Genomic DNA, 17,973 nt, shown 5'->3' with positions numbered 1-17,973 from the left:
GGGAGGGGGAACCCTCCCAGAGCGAGTCCAGTCAGCTGACTCTTCAGGGGTGGGCAGGACTTGGCCAGGTGTGGGCAGGCATAGGGGGACCCTGAATGGGGAGGCTGCCCTCAGCCCAGAGGACAGAGGGCATCGGAGACATGGGGTCCCTGGGGGTTGTGGGGTGTCATAGCTTTTCTAGTAGGTGAGCAAATGAATAAATGAAACCCAGGAAAGAGGTCTGCACTGGACAGAGAGAGATGGGAGGGTGAGGTCAATGTGTAGGTGTGGAGTGAGAGGAAAGGTCTCAGGGCATCTATGGGACAGGGAAGGCATAGGCCTGGCTTGAAGGAGGGATGGGAGCTGCCAGGGTGGGCACGGGCTGCATTTATGTGTGCAGAAACCATTCTCTGCCATTCCCTCTTGCCTTGAGCCCAGAGCTCAGCTCATCCCAGGGGCATTGGGGAGCCACTGGAGGACTTGGGCAGAGGTACACTGGAGATGGGTCTGGCCTCAGTGAGCATGAGTGAGTGAGGATGAGCACTGAGGCAAGGCCAGACTCAGGGGAGGTTGGGAAAGCTCACTGGAGTCCCCCAGGCCCCAGCACATCTGGCTTCCTCCCCAGGTGAGCAGAGTGGGCTTGAGAAAAACCCTTCTCCTCTCTGCTTCCTCTCGTGATAAGTAATCACTGCACACAGTTGCAGGGTACCTTTTTGTTTACCTAGGGCCGTTGGGTTGTCATAATGGGAAGGAGGCCAGGAGACCATGGGGAGAGGGGAGGTGCGGCCCAGGCTGCTCGCCGGGTGGGCCCCGCCCGACGCCCCCTCCGGCTCCCCAGGCTGGGCGCTCCGCTGGGCGCCTTCCACGCCAGCCTCCTGCACTGCCTGCTGCCGCAGCTGAGCAGTCCGCGCCTGGCCGTGCGCAAGCGGGCCGTTGGGGCTCTCGGCCACCTGGCGGCCGCCTGCAGCAGCGACCTCTTCGTGGAGCTCGCCGACCACTTGCTGGACCGGCTGCCCGGCCCACGCGCGCCAGCCAGCCCCGCGGCGATCCGCACTCTCATCCAGTGTCTGGGCAGCATTGGCCGCCAGGCAGGCCACCGCCTGGGTAAGGGGGCGGGGCCCACGGCGAGGGGCGGGGCTGAGGATGGGGTGCTGGGAGAGGGGCGGGGCCTGGGTGCGCTTACCTCCTTGGTCAGGGGATGTGGTTGGGTGGGGAGGTGCGGAGGAGAGGGGCGGGGCCGGGGTGGGGCTGGAGCACCTGGAAGAGAAAGGGTGGGCTCAAGAGGCAGCCGGGTGGGCGCTCAGCTTGATCTGCTTCTGAGCCCTACCCAGAGGCTCGCGTGGGTAACTGTAAGTCATGCCCCCAGACTTAAGTAAAATATGTTCTGTCGTCCTGTTTTGACAACTGTACCTTAATAACAACCTAGGTGATTAACAAGGTTTTAATTTTTTTTATTGAGGGATGATGTGTGTACAACACACCACACTAGTTAAAGTGTGCACTTCAGTGTGTTTTGACCTTTCCATATACCAGTGAAACTGCCACCGCAATCAAGACGCAGAATGTTTCCATCACCCCTAGAAGTTTCCTTGTGCCTCTTTGCAGCACATCCTTCCCAGGCCCCACCCTAGGGCACCACTGATCTCCTTTCTGTCACCAGAGGTTAGTTTTTTAGAAATGGAATTCAGCGATCAGGTTTGAATTTATTCTCAAACTCCTTGGAGTCAGTCTGGGCTAGAACAAGGCAGTGTAGGTAGAGCGGCCTCAGTCTGCCCTCTGGCGCTCTCACTGCAAGGGCCCTTACAAGCACACATGGAGACCTCAGCCTCCAGTCCAAATCTGTCCACGTTTCCCCAGTGGCAGCCACCCCTTGGCCACCCTCAGAAGCGTGGACCTGGAAAAGAGACCTGCACAGGACCGGACATGGGTTCAGGGTTGACTAGGCAGGAAAGTAGGGAAGGGTGTAGCTGGAGAAGGGCTTAGCTGGAGTTCCTTGTGAAGCCCAGGGACCAGGCAGGGGGCCCCTCTGGCCTAGTCTATAAGAGTGGTGCCTGTCTCCTCACTCAGGGCTGTAGCCTAGCACAGGGAATAATCAAGAACATGAGTAATAGTTTTGACAACAGCTGCCACTTATTGAGTGCCTGTTCTGTGCCAGGTAGATCTTTATCTGCCTTTTATCCGTACTCTTGACAAACTCTCTGGCTGGTGGGCACTGTTCTCCCTACTGTGAAGATGAGTGACCTGAGGTTGAACAAGGGTTGTGTTGTGTCCAGGGTCCCATAGCTTAGATGGGACTGAGTCGAGGCTACAACCCACATCTGCTAAAGCCTCTGAGGTACAGTTTGCAGTGGCCAAGGCGGCAGGAACAGGAACAGGCTGATTGCTGTGGGTTGGGAGAGCCTGGGAGACGGGCTGGCCTCGCCTCAGTGACCCACCTGGTCCTGCAGGGGCCCATCTGGACCGCCTGGTGCCCCTGGTGGAGGAGTTCTGCAACCTGGATGATGATGAACTTCGGGAGTCCTGCCTCCAGGCCTTTGAGGCTTTCCTGAGGAAGTAGGTGCAGCGGGGATCCTAGGAATGGGGGCCCTAGGGTTTCTTTGAGAAGTTGGTGGGGATGGAGTGGGCACAAGATGCTGGCCTCAAAGCAGTCAGATCTCGGGGCTCAGCCCTGGGCTTCACCCCCCACCCTGTCCTGCTTGGGTCCAGCAGAGCCTCCTGCATGCCACCCACAGGTGCCCCAAGGAAATGGCCCCTCACGTGCCCAACGTGACCAGCCTCTGCCTCCAGTACATAAAGCACGACCCCAACTATAACTACGACAGTGACGAGGACGAGGAGCAGATGGAGACTGAGGACAGCGAGTTCAGTGAGCAAGGTGGGTAGCCAACTTGTCCTTGGGCTGGTGGGTGGAACCGGGTTCAGCCTCCCCATGAATTCCCCAGCAGAAGACAGGGGCCACCTTTGTTGCCCCGCATCCTGATCCCAACTCTTCCTGGGGCTCCAGTCCCGACCTTGGAAATCTAGATCCTCTGTCATCCCCACACTCTCTGACTGCACAGATCACGAGCGAGTTGTGACCGCTGTTTTTATTGAGCATCTCCTGATGTCCAAAGCACCCTCTTATTTCATGTTCCTTACGATGAACCTCGAAAACCTGATATTTATTATCATGCCTATATTTCAGACAAGAAAACTGAGACTTAGAGGTTTGCCTGAGATCACACAGCTAGGAAGTGGCATAGGTGGGACTTGAAGCTCCCATCTCGTGCTGCCATCTCTGTACCCTTTTTTGAAAATGTATTTGGCTGCCTCGTCTTAGTTGCCACACGTGGGATCTTTGCTGTGTCATGTGGGATCTTCCATTGCAGTGTGCAGGCTCCAGAGCCTGTGGGCTCAGCTGCTGTGCATGGGCTTAGTTGCCCCAAGCATATGGGATCTTAGTTCCCTGACCAAGGATCGAACCTGCATCCCCTGCATTGCTAGGTGGATTCTTAGCCGCAGGACCACCAAGGAAGTCCCCCTGTACCCTTTGAGTTGCAGTGTCCAAGAGCCATTGCTTTACCCCAGCAACGTGAAGCTCTGATGATGGATTGACTGGCCCTGACAGGGAGAGATGCCTGGGTGGGGAATGGACTCAGTAGCTTCTTTCCTTCCGTGCCTGTGGTCCTGTCTGTCACTCGGGATGCCCCTGGACCCTGGAGGTACTGATGGAGGCGAGGGACTTATGTCCTGGTGGGGTACTCGGAGCAAGATGCGGTGGCAGGAGATGAGATTGGACAGGCATGTAGGGGCCTCAAGTCGCAGGCCAAGGAGATTGGACATTTTCTTGTTAGTATCTAGGAGCTCTGGATGTTTCTCCGTGGGTGACATGGGGTGGAGATAACAAACAAGGGGCCATCAGGGGGACAATCTGCTGAGCTGACCAGGCACATCTGGGGGACCATCCCCCTGGCCCACCATGGCTTGTCCAGTTGCGGTGCTCTGAGAGGCTGAGCTCTCTACAGAGCAGAGTGAGTAGGGTCACGCTGGTCTTTGAGCTTGTGGCTGGGGGTGTCCCTAGGTAGGACCGTCGTCTTCTGCGCCTCACATATGTCTCCCCCATGTGTATGGGTGTGCCTTACTCAGCTCTGCTGTTTCTAGCTCTGTGTCCTCAGGAGAATCTCTCACCCTCTCTGAGCCTTACTCATGTCTACAAAAGAGCCTCAAGACACCTTCATTCCTGAGGGGTGGTGAAGACTTGAGCTCTGGCCCCTGAGGGGAGCTTGGAGAGCAAAGAGCCACGCAAACACAGCTTCTCTCATAGTCCTGCTTGGAAACCAGAATCAGGACCCTACCCAGGGTGGGGGAACTGTCGCCTCCCTTCTGAAAGCCAAGTAGATAAAACATCACACAGCCAGTCCTAAAACCAAAGGACAGGTCTTATGCCCCAAATGGGTCTCCTAAATCCTCACTTGGGAGTCAGTTTTTGCCGGATGCAGTCACAACAATCAAGGGAGGCAGATGAGGGGACCCTGGTTTACCTCCAGCTAGTTCCCTGCCTGGCGCCATCCCCAGCACACAGCAGGTCCTCATTAACCTGGAGAAGGAAATGGCCACCCACTCCAGTATTCTTGCCTGAAAATCCCCATGGACAGAGGAGCCTGGCGGTCGCAGACAGTCAGACCCAACTCAGTGACTAAGCAGCAACTTCTTAATAGTTAGAAGTAGTGACCATGGAGGCTTCCCTTGTGGCTCAGGAGGTAAAGAATCTGCCTGCAATGCAGGAGACCCAGGTTCAGTCCCTGGGTCGGGAAGATCCTCTGGAGAGGGGAATGGCAACCCACTCCAGTATTCCTGCCTGGAGAATCCCATGGCGGGCTACCTAGAAAGGGGAAGCCCCACCTGAGCCCTCCTCACTGCCCCCTCGCTTCTCACCCGCTCTGTCCTGGAAGACCACCTGGGTGGGGCTGGCGGCTCCCGCCTCGGGGCTCGGGGCTCCACGGGTGTCCTGATTGCTGCCCTAGAGAGCGAGGAGGAGTACAGCGATGACGACGACGTGAGCTGGAAGGTGCGCCGGGCAGCGGCCAAGTGCCTGGCAGCCCTGATCGACTCTCGGCCCGACCTGCTGCCTGACTTCCACTGTGCCCTGGCGCCCGCGCTCATCCATCGCTTCAAGGAGCGCGAGGAGAACGTCAAGGCCGACGTGTTCGGGGCTTACATCGTGCTGCTGCGGCAGACGCGGCCCCCGAAGGGGTGGATGGAGGTCATGGAGGAGCCCACCCAGACCGGCAGCAACCTCCAGATGCTGCGAGGACAGGTGTGCCTGCCTACCCTCCCCCTTGCCCCCCACCTCACAGCCCTTCCTTCCGCCCACTGCCCCCCATCTATTGAGCACCTGCTGTGTGCCTGGCCGTTTGTATGAAGTGCCTGGACCGCAGGCACTGTCTCAGGCAGATAGCCAGTAGCACAAGTAGGGTTCCAGGCCACAGAAGGGGGGTTCAGTTTTATTCTGAGCGGGTAGAAGCCGCAGGAAGGGGAATATGGTATCCTATTCACATTTGAAAAAGTTCACTCTGGCTGCTGTGTGAGAAATGGATTGTAATGGGCTGGAGGCCACTGCAGCCGTGTAGGTGAAAGGCAGGAGGTTGGACTTGAGAGGTAGTGTTTTTTCTTTGATATTTATTTATTTAGGTATTTATTGGGCTGTGCTGGGTCTTAGTTGTGGCATGCCAGCTCTTAGTTGTAGCACGTGGGATCTAGCTCCCCGACCAGAGATTGAACCCTGGGTCCCCTGCGCTGAGGGCACAGTCGTAGCCACTGGATCACCAGGGAAGCCCCAAGACGCAGTGTTTTGAGTTTGCAGATGGATATGGAAGGTGAGGGACAGGGAGATGTCACGTGACTTCTCTGCTCTGGCTAAAGCATGAAGTTCAGTCCCTGAGATGGTGGAGCGGGGAACATGTGGAGTTTTGTTCTGTACATTTATTCTGTCTGAAGTCCTCGTTGGATGCCCAAGTTGAGATGTCGGGTGGGCAGGTAGCATACAAGTCTGGTGTCAGATGTAGATCTGGGAGTCATTGCTTCAGTGGAATCCGAACCTCGGGAGTGGGTGAGCTCATCAGGGAGGGAATCCAGCTGGGGAAGGCACAAGGGCCCCCGATCCGGTGACGTTGAGCTGGCTACTACTCTCTGCCTGTCTCCCAAGTGTTAGGTGGGCCCAGGACTAGTGCCTGCCTCAGAGGGTGAGTGTGGAATGAGGTGTCTGGCACAGAGTGAGTGATGGGGAGCTCAGGGTGGGATGATCCCCCCTCCTTGTCAGGTGCCTGGGCAGAGCCCCCCAGTGGTGGATGGGGTGTCTGGGTTCCTGGGTGGTCATTGGCCTCCTCCTCGCCCCTGACTTGCCCACAGGTGCCTCTTGTGATGAAGGCCCTGCAGCGGCAGCTGAAAGACCGGAGTGCCAGGGCCCGCCAGGGCTGCTTCAGCCTCCTCACCGAGCTGGCAGGCGTCCTCCCGGGCAGCCTGGCGGAGCACATGCCCGTGCTGGTAGCAGGTAGGGTGCCCTGGAACCTGGGCTCTGCTCTTCCGGCTTCTCCCCTGAACCCAGCCCCCAGCCCCCAGCCCCCACTCCCTGCCAGTACCACCGTTCAGCAACCTACAGCGGCTCCCCACTGCCAGCAGTGAGTACAGGGCTGGGGTGCGGCCCTCTGTCCTGTGTTCATGTAAGTTTCCTGGCCTGTATCCTCAGCCCTGGCTCCAGCTGAGCCCTGACCTCTCAGAACCTGCTGCTGAGTAAGCGCCCAGGTGCCTCGGTCCAGCTCAGACTCCTGTGGGTCCTCCATCCCCGCATCCAGGGAAGGCTGAGTTGGGTCAGGGTGTGTGTCCTGGTAACCTGGGCACCCACCCCACAGGCATCGTCTTCTCACTGGCCGACCGCTCCAGCTCCTCCACCATCCGGATGGACGCCCTGGCCTTCCTGCAGGGGCTGCTGGGCACAGAGCCGGCCGAGGCCTTCCAGCCCCACCTGCCCACTCTCCTGCCACCAGTGCTGGCCTGCGTGGCTGACCCTTTCTACAAGATCGCAGCCGAGGCCCTGCTGGTGCTCCAGGAGCTGGTGAGGGTGCTGTGGCCACTGGACGGGCCTCGGAAGCTGGACCCCGAGCCCTACGTTGGAGAGATGTCCGCGGCCACCCTGGCCCGGCTTCGGGCCACTGACCTGGACCAGGAGGTGAAGGAGCGGGCCATCTCCTGCATGGGCCACCTTGTGGGCCACCTGGGCGACCGGCTCGGGGACGACCTGGAGCCGTCGCTCCTGCTCCTCCTGGACCGCCTGCGGAACGAGATCACACGGCTCTCGGCCGTCAAGGCGCTGACGCTGGTGGCCGTGTCCCCACTGAAGATCAGCCTGCAGCCCATCCTGGCCGAAGCGCTGCCCATCCTGGCCTCCTTCCTGCGCAAGAACCAGCGGGCGCTGCGGCTGGCCACGCTGGCGGCCCTGGCTGCGCTGGCCCAGAGCCAGGGCCCTGGTCTCCCGCCGCCTGCCGTGCGGGCCGTGCTGGCCGAGCTGCCCGCCCTGGTCAGCGAGAGCGACATGCACGTGGCCCAGCTGGCCGTGGACTTCCTCGCTACCGTTACCCGCGCCCAGCCGGCCTCCATGGCCGAGGTCAGCGGCCCCGTGCTGGCCGAGCTGCTGCGGTTGCTGCGCTCACCCCTGCTGCCAGCCGGGGTGCTGATGGCCACCGAAGGCTTCCTGCAGGCCCTGGTGGGGACGCGGCCGCCGTGCGTGGACTACGCCAAGCTCATCGGCCTGCTCACAGCACCCGTGTACGAGCAGGCAGCGGATGGCGGGCCCGGCCTGCACAAGCAAGTGTTCCACTCGCTGGCCCGCTGCGTGGCGGCCCTCGCTGCGGCCTGTCCCCAGGAGGCGGCAGGCACGGCCAACCGCCTGGTCGGCGAGGCCAGGTCGCCCAGCTCGAGCCCCGGGGTCAAGGTCCTGGCGTTCCTGTCGCTGGCGGAGGTGGGCCAGGTGGCTGGGCCAGGCCCACAGCGGGAGCTGAAGGCGGTGCTCCTGGAAGCCCTGGGCTCACCCAGTGAGGACGTGAGGGCGGCCGCCTCCTACGCGCTGGGCCGCGTGGGCGCGGGGAACCTGCCTGACTTCCTGCCTTTCCTGCTGGGGCAGATGGAGGCCGAGCCCCGGAGGCAGTACCTGCTGCTGCACTCGCTGCGGGAGGCCCTGGGGGCCGCCCAGCCTGACAGCCTGAAGCCCTACGCCGAGGACATCTGGGCCCTGCTGTTCCAGCGCTGCGAGGGTGCCGAGGAGGGCACCCGGGGGGTGGTGGCCGAGTGCATCGGGAAGCTTGTCCTCGTAAACCCTCCCTTCCTCCTGCCCCGGTTCCGGAAGCAGCTCGCTGCAGGTAGGGGCCTGGGGATGGGCAAAGGTAGCCCAAATTGAAAGTGGGCATTGCGCCCTAGAGGTCCACACTGGATGAGCTCGTTCAGGTGATGGGGGTCTGAGCATCATGGTGTTGATAAGATTCAATGCAGAGGAGCCGTTAAAAACAGCGTTTCCTGAGACTCAGGGGCTTTTTCCAGGGGGCCCCTCTGGGATGGAGGGGACACAATTCTTCACGTGTCCTTCCAACAAGTAAACTCAAGATGCCACTGGGCGTTGTCAGCAGCCACATGCCCCAGGCGAAGGTTAGTAAAGGCGGTTCTCTGAGGGGCCAGAAACAGCAGGCCACAGAATGCAGCTCATTCTGGGGACTAGGAGCAAATGTAAACGTGGCCTCGGAGGGGATGCCAGGCCCCGTGGCTCGGAGAGGGCCAGGGACGGGGTGAGGAGGGCAGGTCTCACGTCGTGGGGTCAGAGCGCATCAGGATGTTCCGCAGCTCAGGGAGGAAGAAGGGCAGGTGGACGGTGGGCTCTGGGGCAAGTCAAAGCCCCTGGGAATGAAAGGCCTCCGGGCCTGGTCTGCTGGCCTCCATGTGGTCCGTGGTGGGTTAGCTGACATAACTCAGGCAGACCGCATGGTCTGGTGGGTGGTACCTGATGCGTACTGTTAGTATCTGCTGCTGTTGCTGTACTAGTGGTTCCAGTTAGGCCCTTCCTGGGTGGCTGGTGTAGAAGCCGCAGCTCTGGCCCTCACTGCTGTGTGGACAGGATGACCGTGTTGAAGAGTATCACCTGTCACACCCATAGGGACCTCCACAAGAAACCTTGGGAGGCAAGGTTCTAGGCACGAGAGGCAGTTTTTTTCCTTTTTTTTTTTTTACTCTATTTTCGGCTGTACTGAGTCTTTGTTGGAGTGCACGGGCTTTCTCTAGGTGCGGTGAGGTGGGGCTGCCCTCTGGTGTGGTGCTTATCACTGTGGTGGCTTCTCTTGTTGCAGAGCACGGGCTCAGTAGTTGTGGGACTCGGGCTTAGTTGCTTCTTGGCACGCGGGATCTTCCTGGACCAGGGATTGAACCCATGTCCCCTGCATTGCACGGTGGATTCTTAACCACTGGGCCACCAGGGAAGTCTGAGCCGTACCTTTTCATAGCTCAGCTTTGCTTGGGCCTGGCACCCACTGTTGAACCAGCTAACTGGCCACATTTCCTTTTTTGCCACCAGCTATGGGACGCTTCGAGCCAAATAAGCTGCCTGGTACCAGCAAGTTCATGGGACTTCCTCTCTCTGCACTCCCCTCACTCTGGTCTCCATCTCACTTTGTCCTTGGCCTCATTTTTCTTAATTCACTTAATCCTACCCTACATGTATTATCTTCACCAGCCACCCTGAATCTTCTTAGGAGCCAGTCAGGATGGAAAAAGAATGAGGAAAAAAGCTGCAAGTCTGAAGTCCATAACTCACTCCCTTATACCCAAGCATCAACTTGTAAACTTTGTCCTGAGTCTTGAACGAAAGTCTGTGGGTGGAAACAGCCTTAACCCATTCAGTGCTATGGGCTAGGAGGGGTGAGAGGTGGAGAGGAGAGAGAGCTGGCCAATTAATTTCCTCCACCCTGATGGGAAGTGTATTTCCTTCCCTTTCTGCAGCTTCTTTACTCAGAAAGCAAGACAGAAAAGCAAAATTAAGTGATTTTAGCCTGTCTGAAGCACAACTGCTCTCTCCTTGGAGAATGCAGGTTGCAGGGGGGCCCAGAGAGAGCTCAGAAGCAGCTGGTGAATTCTGGACTTGCTGGGTGACCTTAGATCTGATTTTAACCTTTCTGGTCTCTCTTTCCACATCTGTAAAGTGGAGATTAACAATAATTTTTGAATTTATTTTAACTAATATTATTATCAACCAATGACTAGGATTAAGCCAGAGGATTAATTGAGATAATATGTCTAAAAAATATCTGAAAAATAGAACACAGCTCCAAGGCCTGGGCAGAGGTCTTTTTTCGGGTTGAGCCCCATCTTGGGTTCTCATTCTCTGTTCATGACCTCGGGGTGGGTGCTTGAGAACCAGCAGTTGTACTGTCTCAGCTGCAGCCGGAATTCAGGAGCGATTGCGGGCTGCCGAGGAAAGTGGTAATTGACTTCCTTGAAGATGGATATGTGGGGTTGCGTGGGAAGAGGTTCCGATCCTGTCTCCCACAGAGGCGAGGGGAAGCTTGGCGTGCCACCCGCCAATGCCACCCCTCCTGTCCTGCAGGTCGGCCACACACCCGCTGCACCGCCATCACAGCAGCCAAGTACCTCATCTCCGATCAGCCCCACCCCATCGATCCCCTCCTGAAGACCTTCATCGGTGAGCACCCCCTCCCCTCTGCCCACTGTGGTCCTCTCCACCCTGTTCTTGATTTTTCTTCCTACTTTTTAAAAAAAATTTTTATTGGAGTCTAATATTACAATGTTGTGTTACTTAAGGGTGTACAGCAAAGTGAATCAGTTATACATAAATCCACTCTTCTTTCTCAGATTTCTTTTCCATATAGGTCATTACAGAGTACTGAATTCCCTGTGCTATACAGCAGGTTCTTAATAGTTATCTATTTCATATATCGTCGTGTGTATATGTCAATCCCAATCTTCCAGTTTATCCCTCTCCCCCTTCCTTCTTGGTAACCATGTTTGTTTTCAATATCTCTAAGCCTGTTTCTGTTTTGTAAATAAGTTTATCTGTATCACTTTTAAAAACTAGATTCCACATATGAGCAGTATTGTTTATCTGACTGACTTCACTCAGTATGACAGTATCTCGGTCCATCCACGTTGCTGCCAGTGGCATTATTTCATTCTTTTTTTGTGGCTAATAGCCCATTATGGGCTTCTCAGGTGGCACTAATGGTAAAGAACCCACCTGCCAATGCAGGTCAGGTGTAAGTGACACAGGTGTGACTCTGGGTCGGGAAGATCCCCGGAATTCTTGCCTGGAGAATCCCATGGACCGCGGAGCCTGGGGGTCTGCACTCCATGAGGTTGCACACGCACGCAGTAGTCCAATGTGTACATATATGTACCACGTTCTTATCTCCTCCTCTGTTGGTGGACATGTTGGTTGATTCCGTGTCTTGACTGTTGCAGATAGTGCTGCAGTGAACGTGGGGATGAATGTTATATCTTTTCAAATTAGAGTTCTCTGCAGTTACATGTCCAGGAGTGGGATTGCTGGATCATACGGTAGCAATAGTTCTGGTTTTAGTTTTTAAAGGAACCTCCATACCGTTCTTGGTGATGGCTGTACAATTCATATTCCCCCCAGCAGTGTGGGAGGGTCACTTGATTGCCACATCCTTTCTGGCATTTATTGTTTGTAGATTTTTTGATGGTGGCCATCCTGACTGGTGTTAGGGGATAGCTCACTGTAGTGTTGATTTGCATTTCTCTGATCATTAGTGACGTGGAGCATGTTTTCATGTACTTTTTGGCCATCTGTATGCCTTCCTTGGAGGGATGTCTTTAGATCTTCTGCCTATTGAAATATCTTCTTCCTCATCAGATTTTTGCACACTATATTTTGCATGCATTGTGGTTTCTTGCCTGAATAAATGATTACTGACAGTTACGACAACTAAGGAACAACTTTCTAATTTCAGCATTCCTTCCATATTTTTTAGTTTGCATTTTATTCTCAGGAATAACTTTTTGTTTTCCCCCATTTTTTATTCACTGATTTGTTCATATCATTATAGACTCAGGGATTTGTATTTCATTCAGTGGATTATAATCTATTACTGTCTTTTATTTAGAGTCCCAAGACAGTCTCACATTCAGCCAGTGGGAGCCCTTCAAGCTGGTTCCTATGTTCTGATGACATGCTTCTATCATTCTTTTTGCATATCCTTATCTTTTGCACAATAAGATGCTTCAGACTCATCTTGAACCTTTCCTGTCTCATCCCTGGAATCAACCGTTTCTCCAAGAAGCCCTGATTCCTTTTAGTGGAGGATGGTATTTATTATGTGTATTACACAGTAACCCCTATATACACGGGTTACCTCCTATTCTAGCCCAGCACCACAGGGTTCATGCTTGCCTTCTCCCTTTCCACGTACCCTTCTGTTATGGGAGAATGCCAGCGTCTGTTTTCCACAAGACACTTATTCACTTAATCCTGGAATACACAGAAGGCAGTCATGAGAATTGCTAACCCTTATCTGTGAAAAATCAGTATTCATTTATAATTCTTTCATCTTTAGCCTGAGGGGCATCTTGTCACAATACTTTGGGAAGTTACTTAGGTGAGTTGTTCTCCTTCATAACCTGGGTACTTATATCATTTGAAATACAGTTTTTTTCTGTTTTTTAGGGACCCCTCTCATTCTTGATTTTATTTATTTATTGAATATATAAAACATGAACATGGTCGTTAAAAAGTCTAACCTACACAGAAAAGGTGTATGCGCAGAGAAATGCTGTGTGACTTTGCGTAAGTCTCTTAACCTCTCTGATCCTCAGGATTCTCATCTGAAATAACATCAACGTAATGTTTCGAGTCCTCCCTCGCTGTTCTGCCATGTGCTTTTTAGACATGACCACGTTTTAAATCCTGAAACCAGTCCTGCAGTGTAGGTACAGCTGTTACCCCCATTTTACAGATGAGGACATTGAGGCAGCCCAAGGTCCCACAGGAACCGCATGGTCGAGCATAGATTTGAACCCAGGCCACACTCAAGTCCACTCTCTTCTCTGGACTCTGTTGTGCAAAGCAGATGCTCAGAACATATCCATACCCATCAGCCAGGTCTGAGTGGCCCGTTAACCAGGGAAGCGAGGTCACGTGGGGTCAGCTGGGTGTTTGGTTGTGGCTGTGCCGCCCCTCACCCCCGCTTCTGGTCTCGCTGCCAGGAGAGTTCATGGAGAGCCTGCAGGACCCGGACCTGAACGTGCGCCGGGCCACCCTGGCTTTCTTCAACTCCGCTGTGCACAACAAGCCCTCGCTGGTCCGCGACCTGCTGGATGACATCCTGCCCTTCCTCTACCAGGAGACGAAGATCCGCCGCGACCTCATCCGAGAGGTGAAGCCAGGGGAGAACACAGCCAGGCGCCCTCAGGCTGGACTGCTGTGGCTGGGGAGAGGGTTAGGGTCAGGTTCATCAGAGCAAGCGCTGGCCCAGAGGGTCGCGTCTGCCCCTCCGTTTCCTGGCAGTGTGAGCCTGGCTGGGGCAGCCCCAATCCTCTCTTAGCCTCAGTTTCTCCAAACAGGCCAAAGGAAAGACATAATGGTGTCCACATTATAGTTGTTGAGACGATTTAATGAGCTAAATCTTGCAAGTGCTCAGAACTGCTCCTGGCACATAGTCGGCGCTCATTAAATGTAGGCAACTCTTGTGATCACTTGACATTCAGCAGGTGTTCGAGGGACACCAGCCCTGCGCCTGGGCGCCAGGACTCAGCTGGCCCAGACACAAGCCACCAGTTTGCTAATGGCCTCCTGATTATTGAACTTACTTAGACCCCACGTGGTGAAGTTAGGATTTAAGAGGCAGAGAGTCAAAGTGACTTAATAGCCAAGTCCTTGCACAATATAGAGAGGTCTGAACCACCTAGCATCTCGGAGGAAAATCCGATTCTCTTTAGAGAGGTTAGGAAAGTTCCCCCAAAGGAGAAGGCATTTGAAGTGGGCTTTGAGGGGTGAGTAGGAGTTTACCACTACAAGCAAACCCTTGTGGTTGTGACAACGTCAGAGACCTGGATTTTTAATTCTGATTGAACCACTTAGTAACTTGGGCTCGTCTCCTTGGGCAAGTTAACATTTCTGAGCCTTAGTTTCCTCATATATTAAACGGAGTTTATAGTAACACAGTCTTCCTGGGACTGTTGTGATGATTTGGTCAAGTGTCATCTGACCAGCAGTCAGCACAGTGCCTGGCAGAGCATACCTGTTCAGTGGATTATAATTATCATTATTAGAATGTTACTATTATCATTATCAAAAGGCGTCGCAGGCTGAGCACAGGCATGGAGACTGGAGTCTAAGGCATGATTTGGGGACAGGACACAGTGCTGAACGAGAGAGGGAGCGGTGCACAGGAGCCTGGGGAGGTGTCTTCCATGCCCTGGGGTCACAGCCCTCAGCCCATTTTCCTCTCACCCTCCCTCCTGCAGGTGGAGATGGGGCCCTTTAAGCACACGGTGGACGATGGGCTGGATGTGCGGAAAGCGGCCTTCGAGTGCATGTACTCACTGCTGGAGAGCTGCTTGGGCCAGCTGGACGTCTGCGAGTTCCTGAACCACGTGGAGGACGGCTTGAAGGACCACTACGACATCCGGGTAGGAGGATCCCCGCTGGACCCACTGCCCGTCTGTCCCCCACGCCCGCCCCAGGCACCCCCACGAGAGTAGTTGCTTTGTTCTCTTTTATTGTTGGCTGCACAGTATGGCATGTGGGATCTTAGTGCCCCGATCAGTGCCCATGCCCACCCCCTGCACTGGAAGGCCAAGTCTTAACCACTGGACCACCAGGGAAGTCTCTTGCTTTGTTCTTTTCCAGTAAGAACCCAGTTCTCACACCTTTGGTGGGAGTGGGCAAGGCCTTGGGAGGTTGGTTTGGCCAGAACTACAAAAACGTAGAACTTAGAAACGCTTTATGTATTTATCGTTTGATTTATTTGTGGCTGTCCTGGATCTTCGTTGCTTCACGAGCTTTTCTCTAGTTGTGGCGTGCGGAGGCTACTTTCTGGTTACAGCGTGTGGCTTCTCATTGCGGTGACTTCTCGCGTTGTGGGGCACAGAGTGTAGGGTACTCACAGCTCCGGGGCTCTAGAGAACAGGCTCAGTGGCTGTGGCTCCAGGCTCTGGAACGCAGGCTTGGTGGCTGTGGCTCCAGGCTCTGGAACGCAGGCTTGGTGGCTGTGGCTCCGGTTACTTGAGCTGCGGCATGCGGACTCTTCCCACACCAGGGAATGAACCCGTGTCCCCTGCGCTGGCAGGTGGCTTCTGCACCACCGAGCCACCAGAGAAGCCCTAGGCACATTTCAAAATGTGGAATTCACTCCACGAACTGACTCCTAAACATACGTTCCAAGGGTTTAGGCAAGAGGTGGTTCTCCACAGCTCTCTGGGAGTTGGGAAACGCTCACAGGGAGCTGGCTCAGTGCACTGGGTGCCTCCCGTCACGGGATCGTGACACTGTGGGCTGGCGTGGAAGGTGGCCCAGACCCACTGTCAGGTGGAGAGTGAGTTGTAAAAGTTTGGCCATTTTTACCTGTGGGGGAGACAGGTTTCCCCTTCTGTCCTCTTGGAGCTTTTTAATATATATACAATGAGCATGAATCCCTTTTATAATGAAAAACCAATGTAAGACAATCAAGTCATTAATCGTGTTTGTTTAGACAATACAAAAGTGAATAAATGGAGTGGTAATCACCCAAAAGTTCCACACACTTAAGAGCCAGAGTTGTAAATCTCAGTGTTTGCTGGGCAAACGCACAAAAACATTCCTTAGTCAGCCAGTATTTGGTGAGCGCCAGCAGAGATCAGGGTGACAGGCAGGCCGGCTGCTACTTTGGACCTGAGTTCCGGGGGTCAGGTCCAGACCTCTGCTCTCTCCCAGGGCCTCTCTTTTCGGTCCCGGCTATTTCACCAAGAACTGTCTCCTTCCCCCGGTCAGATGCTGACCTTCATCATGCTCGCCCGACTGGCTACCCTGTGTCCTGTGCCCGTCCTGCAGAGGGTGGACCGGCTCATCGAGCCCCTCAGGGCCACCTGCACTGCTAAGGTAAGCCCCCTGCCCAGCCCTGGGTGTACCTGCCGGTCCCCCTGCAGACGGTTCAGTTACCATTTACCGAGACTCTCTGGAGGTACAGGTGGTATGTGAAACACTTTCAGTCATTATCATTGTCTTATTCTTACCATTCTATACACAGAACAAATGTTCAGAGAGGTTACTGACAGGCTACACAGTAACTTGCAAAGCTGGTATTCAAACCTAGCTCGTGTCCGGCCTTGTGCAGGGTACCACCAGGCGTGCAATACTGAACACGGTGGACTCCCTCCTCTCACATCCTAATGGGGAAACTGAGTCAGACACTTAGAAATCGCTGGTTGATTGCTAGCCAGTGGGCAGTTACCCTGGAGTGCCTCAGGGTCCGGGGAGGGAGGACCTGGGGCAGAAGGCTCACGGAAAGCTGTGCGTTGAGAAGAGCCTGTCACACCCAGGGGTACCCAATAAATGCCTGCCAAATGCAAGAACTAATTTGGGTTTTGGAAGGGTTCAAATTAACCAAGAAAAGGGCAGAGCCATTTGAATCCAGCACTGCCCAGCCCCAATGCCAAGCTCTTAACCTCTACCAGGAAGAGCCTGAGTGTTGTCTGGGTTGAGTCACGGAGTGTCCTGAGAGCAGACCAGGAACCTGGACTTGATTCCATAAACAGCAGGGAAATTCCTGAGAGTCTCTGAATAGGCGGGCGAGGTGGGGATAAGGCAACAGAAGGCAGGCAAGCCAACTTTGGGGTGGTAAGCAGGACGGGTTGCACTTGAGTGGGGGGAAGGGGTCAGCTAGCAGGCTATCAGAACAAGCCATTCATCAAGTCCAGCGGTGTCAAGAGCCTACTTTAAACACTGTAAATGAAGCTAGGAGATGGGGCATGAGCTGGGCAAGATGACAGGTGACCAGCTCATTGTTTCCACTTTAGGTCAAAGCTGGTTCCGTGAAACAGGAGTTTGAGAAGCAAGACGAACTGAAGCGCTCGGCCATGAGGGCAGTGGCCGCCCTGCTGACCATCCCAGAAGTGGGCAAGAGCCCCATCATGGCTGACTTCTCGTCCCAAATTCGATCCAACCCCGAGCTGGCTGCCCTCTTTGAAAGCATCCAGAAAGATTCCGTTTCGGCTCCCAGCACAGACTCCATGGAACTCAGCTAACACCCACCCCCTGGTTACCCCAACATGTAAGGAGGCCTACCAGAGTCAAAGCCAGAGCCTCACCCTACCACCGCAGGCCTCTACTCCTGCCCTTTCTCCATCTCCTGCTTGGGGCTTCCAGCACCTTCTCTAGGGACCCCAACTCACAGGCTCTGTCAGAGCTGCCAACAGTTGGGCCCTTTAACTCAGGACAGTCATTCAGAGGGGGCGTGGTAGTCCCTCCAGGCCTCCCACAAAGATGGACGTGACTTCACACAGGTTAGCCTGGCTCCCTCCAGCCAGGGGTCCCTGCTCATAGTGTTCAGTCTTTAGAAATACCCTCGTGCTCACAGGAGGCAGGAGGCCGGGCTTCCTCCCTGCCGCTGTCCCAGACATCGTCACTCCCCTGCTCCCCTTTCTCTATTTCACCTGTTCTGATCTGCCAAAAAGTAGTGCTTTGGCTGGGCATCTGAAAAACTCAAGATACCTCTATGAGCTCTTCACACTTTAGAATCCAAAATGCTTTACAGTTTTGCAAGGCCAGGTGGGTTGGGTAGGAAATAAGATGTAATTTTTTTTCTAATCCCCAGACCCTTATGTAGCAAATCGGCAAACGTGTCACCGGGTGGTTTGTGAACTGTCCTCTTTACTTTTTAGTATCAAGGACACAGAAACAGTAAATGTCAGGCCAAAGAATTTTCTGCCATCCCAGGTCAATAAAGGACAGATCCTGAATCACCATTA

General features: G+C 54.7%; 1 protein-coding gene across 2 annotated transcripts in view; it reads left to right on the top strand.

Annotated features, from left to right (window-relative positions):
- Positions 1 to 17,973, top strand: part of CAND2 (cullin associated and neddylation dissociated 2 (putative)) — a 27,881-nt gene extending 9,908 nt beyond the window's left edge. For both annotated transcript variants that reach the window (XM_018067091.1, XM_018067092.1), the window contains 11 exons: positions 818 to 1,083; positions 2,427 to 2,532; positions 2,712 to 2,854; positions 4,983 to 5,275; positions 6,367 to 6,508; positions 6,867 to 8,369; positions 10,598 to 10,693; positions 13,234 to 13,403; positions 14,494 to 14,658; positions 15,998 to 16,105; positions 17,023 to 17,973. In XM_018067091.1, coding sequence (XP_017922580.1) covers positions 818 to 1,083; positions 2,427 to 2,532; positions 2,712 to 2,854; positions 4,983 to 5,275; positions 6,367 to 6,508; positions 6,867 to 8,369; positions 10,598 to 10,693; positions 13,234 to 13,403; positions 14,494 to 14,658; positions 15,998 to 16,105; positions 17,023 to 17,250 — 3,220 coding nt within the window. In that variant the 3' untranslated portion in view covers positions 17,251 to 17,973. The remainder of the gene's footprint in view (positions 1 to 817; positions 1,084 to 2,426; positions 2,533 to 2,711; positions 2,855 to 4,982; positions 5,276 to 6,366; positions 6,509 to 6,866; positions 8,370 to 10,597; positions 10,694 to 13,233; positions 13,404 to 14,493; positions 14,659 to 15,997; positions 16,106 to 17,022) is intronic.

This window comes from Capra hircus, chromosome 22 (genome assembly GCF_001704415.2).
Source record: "Capra hircus breed San Clemente chromosome 22, ASM170441v1, whole genome shotgun sequence".
Lineage (NCBI taxonomy): Eukaryota > Metazoa > Chordata > Mammalia > Artiodactyla > Bovidae > Capra > Capra hircus.
The sequence above is the reverse complement of the archived record's forward strand: the minus strand, read 5'-3'. Positions and strand labels throughout refer to the sequence as shown.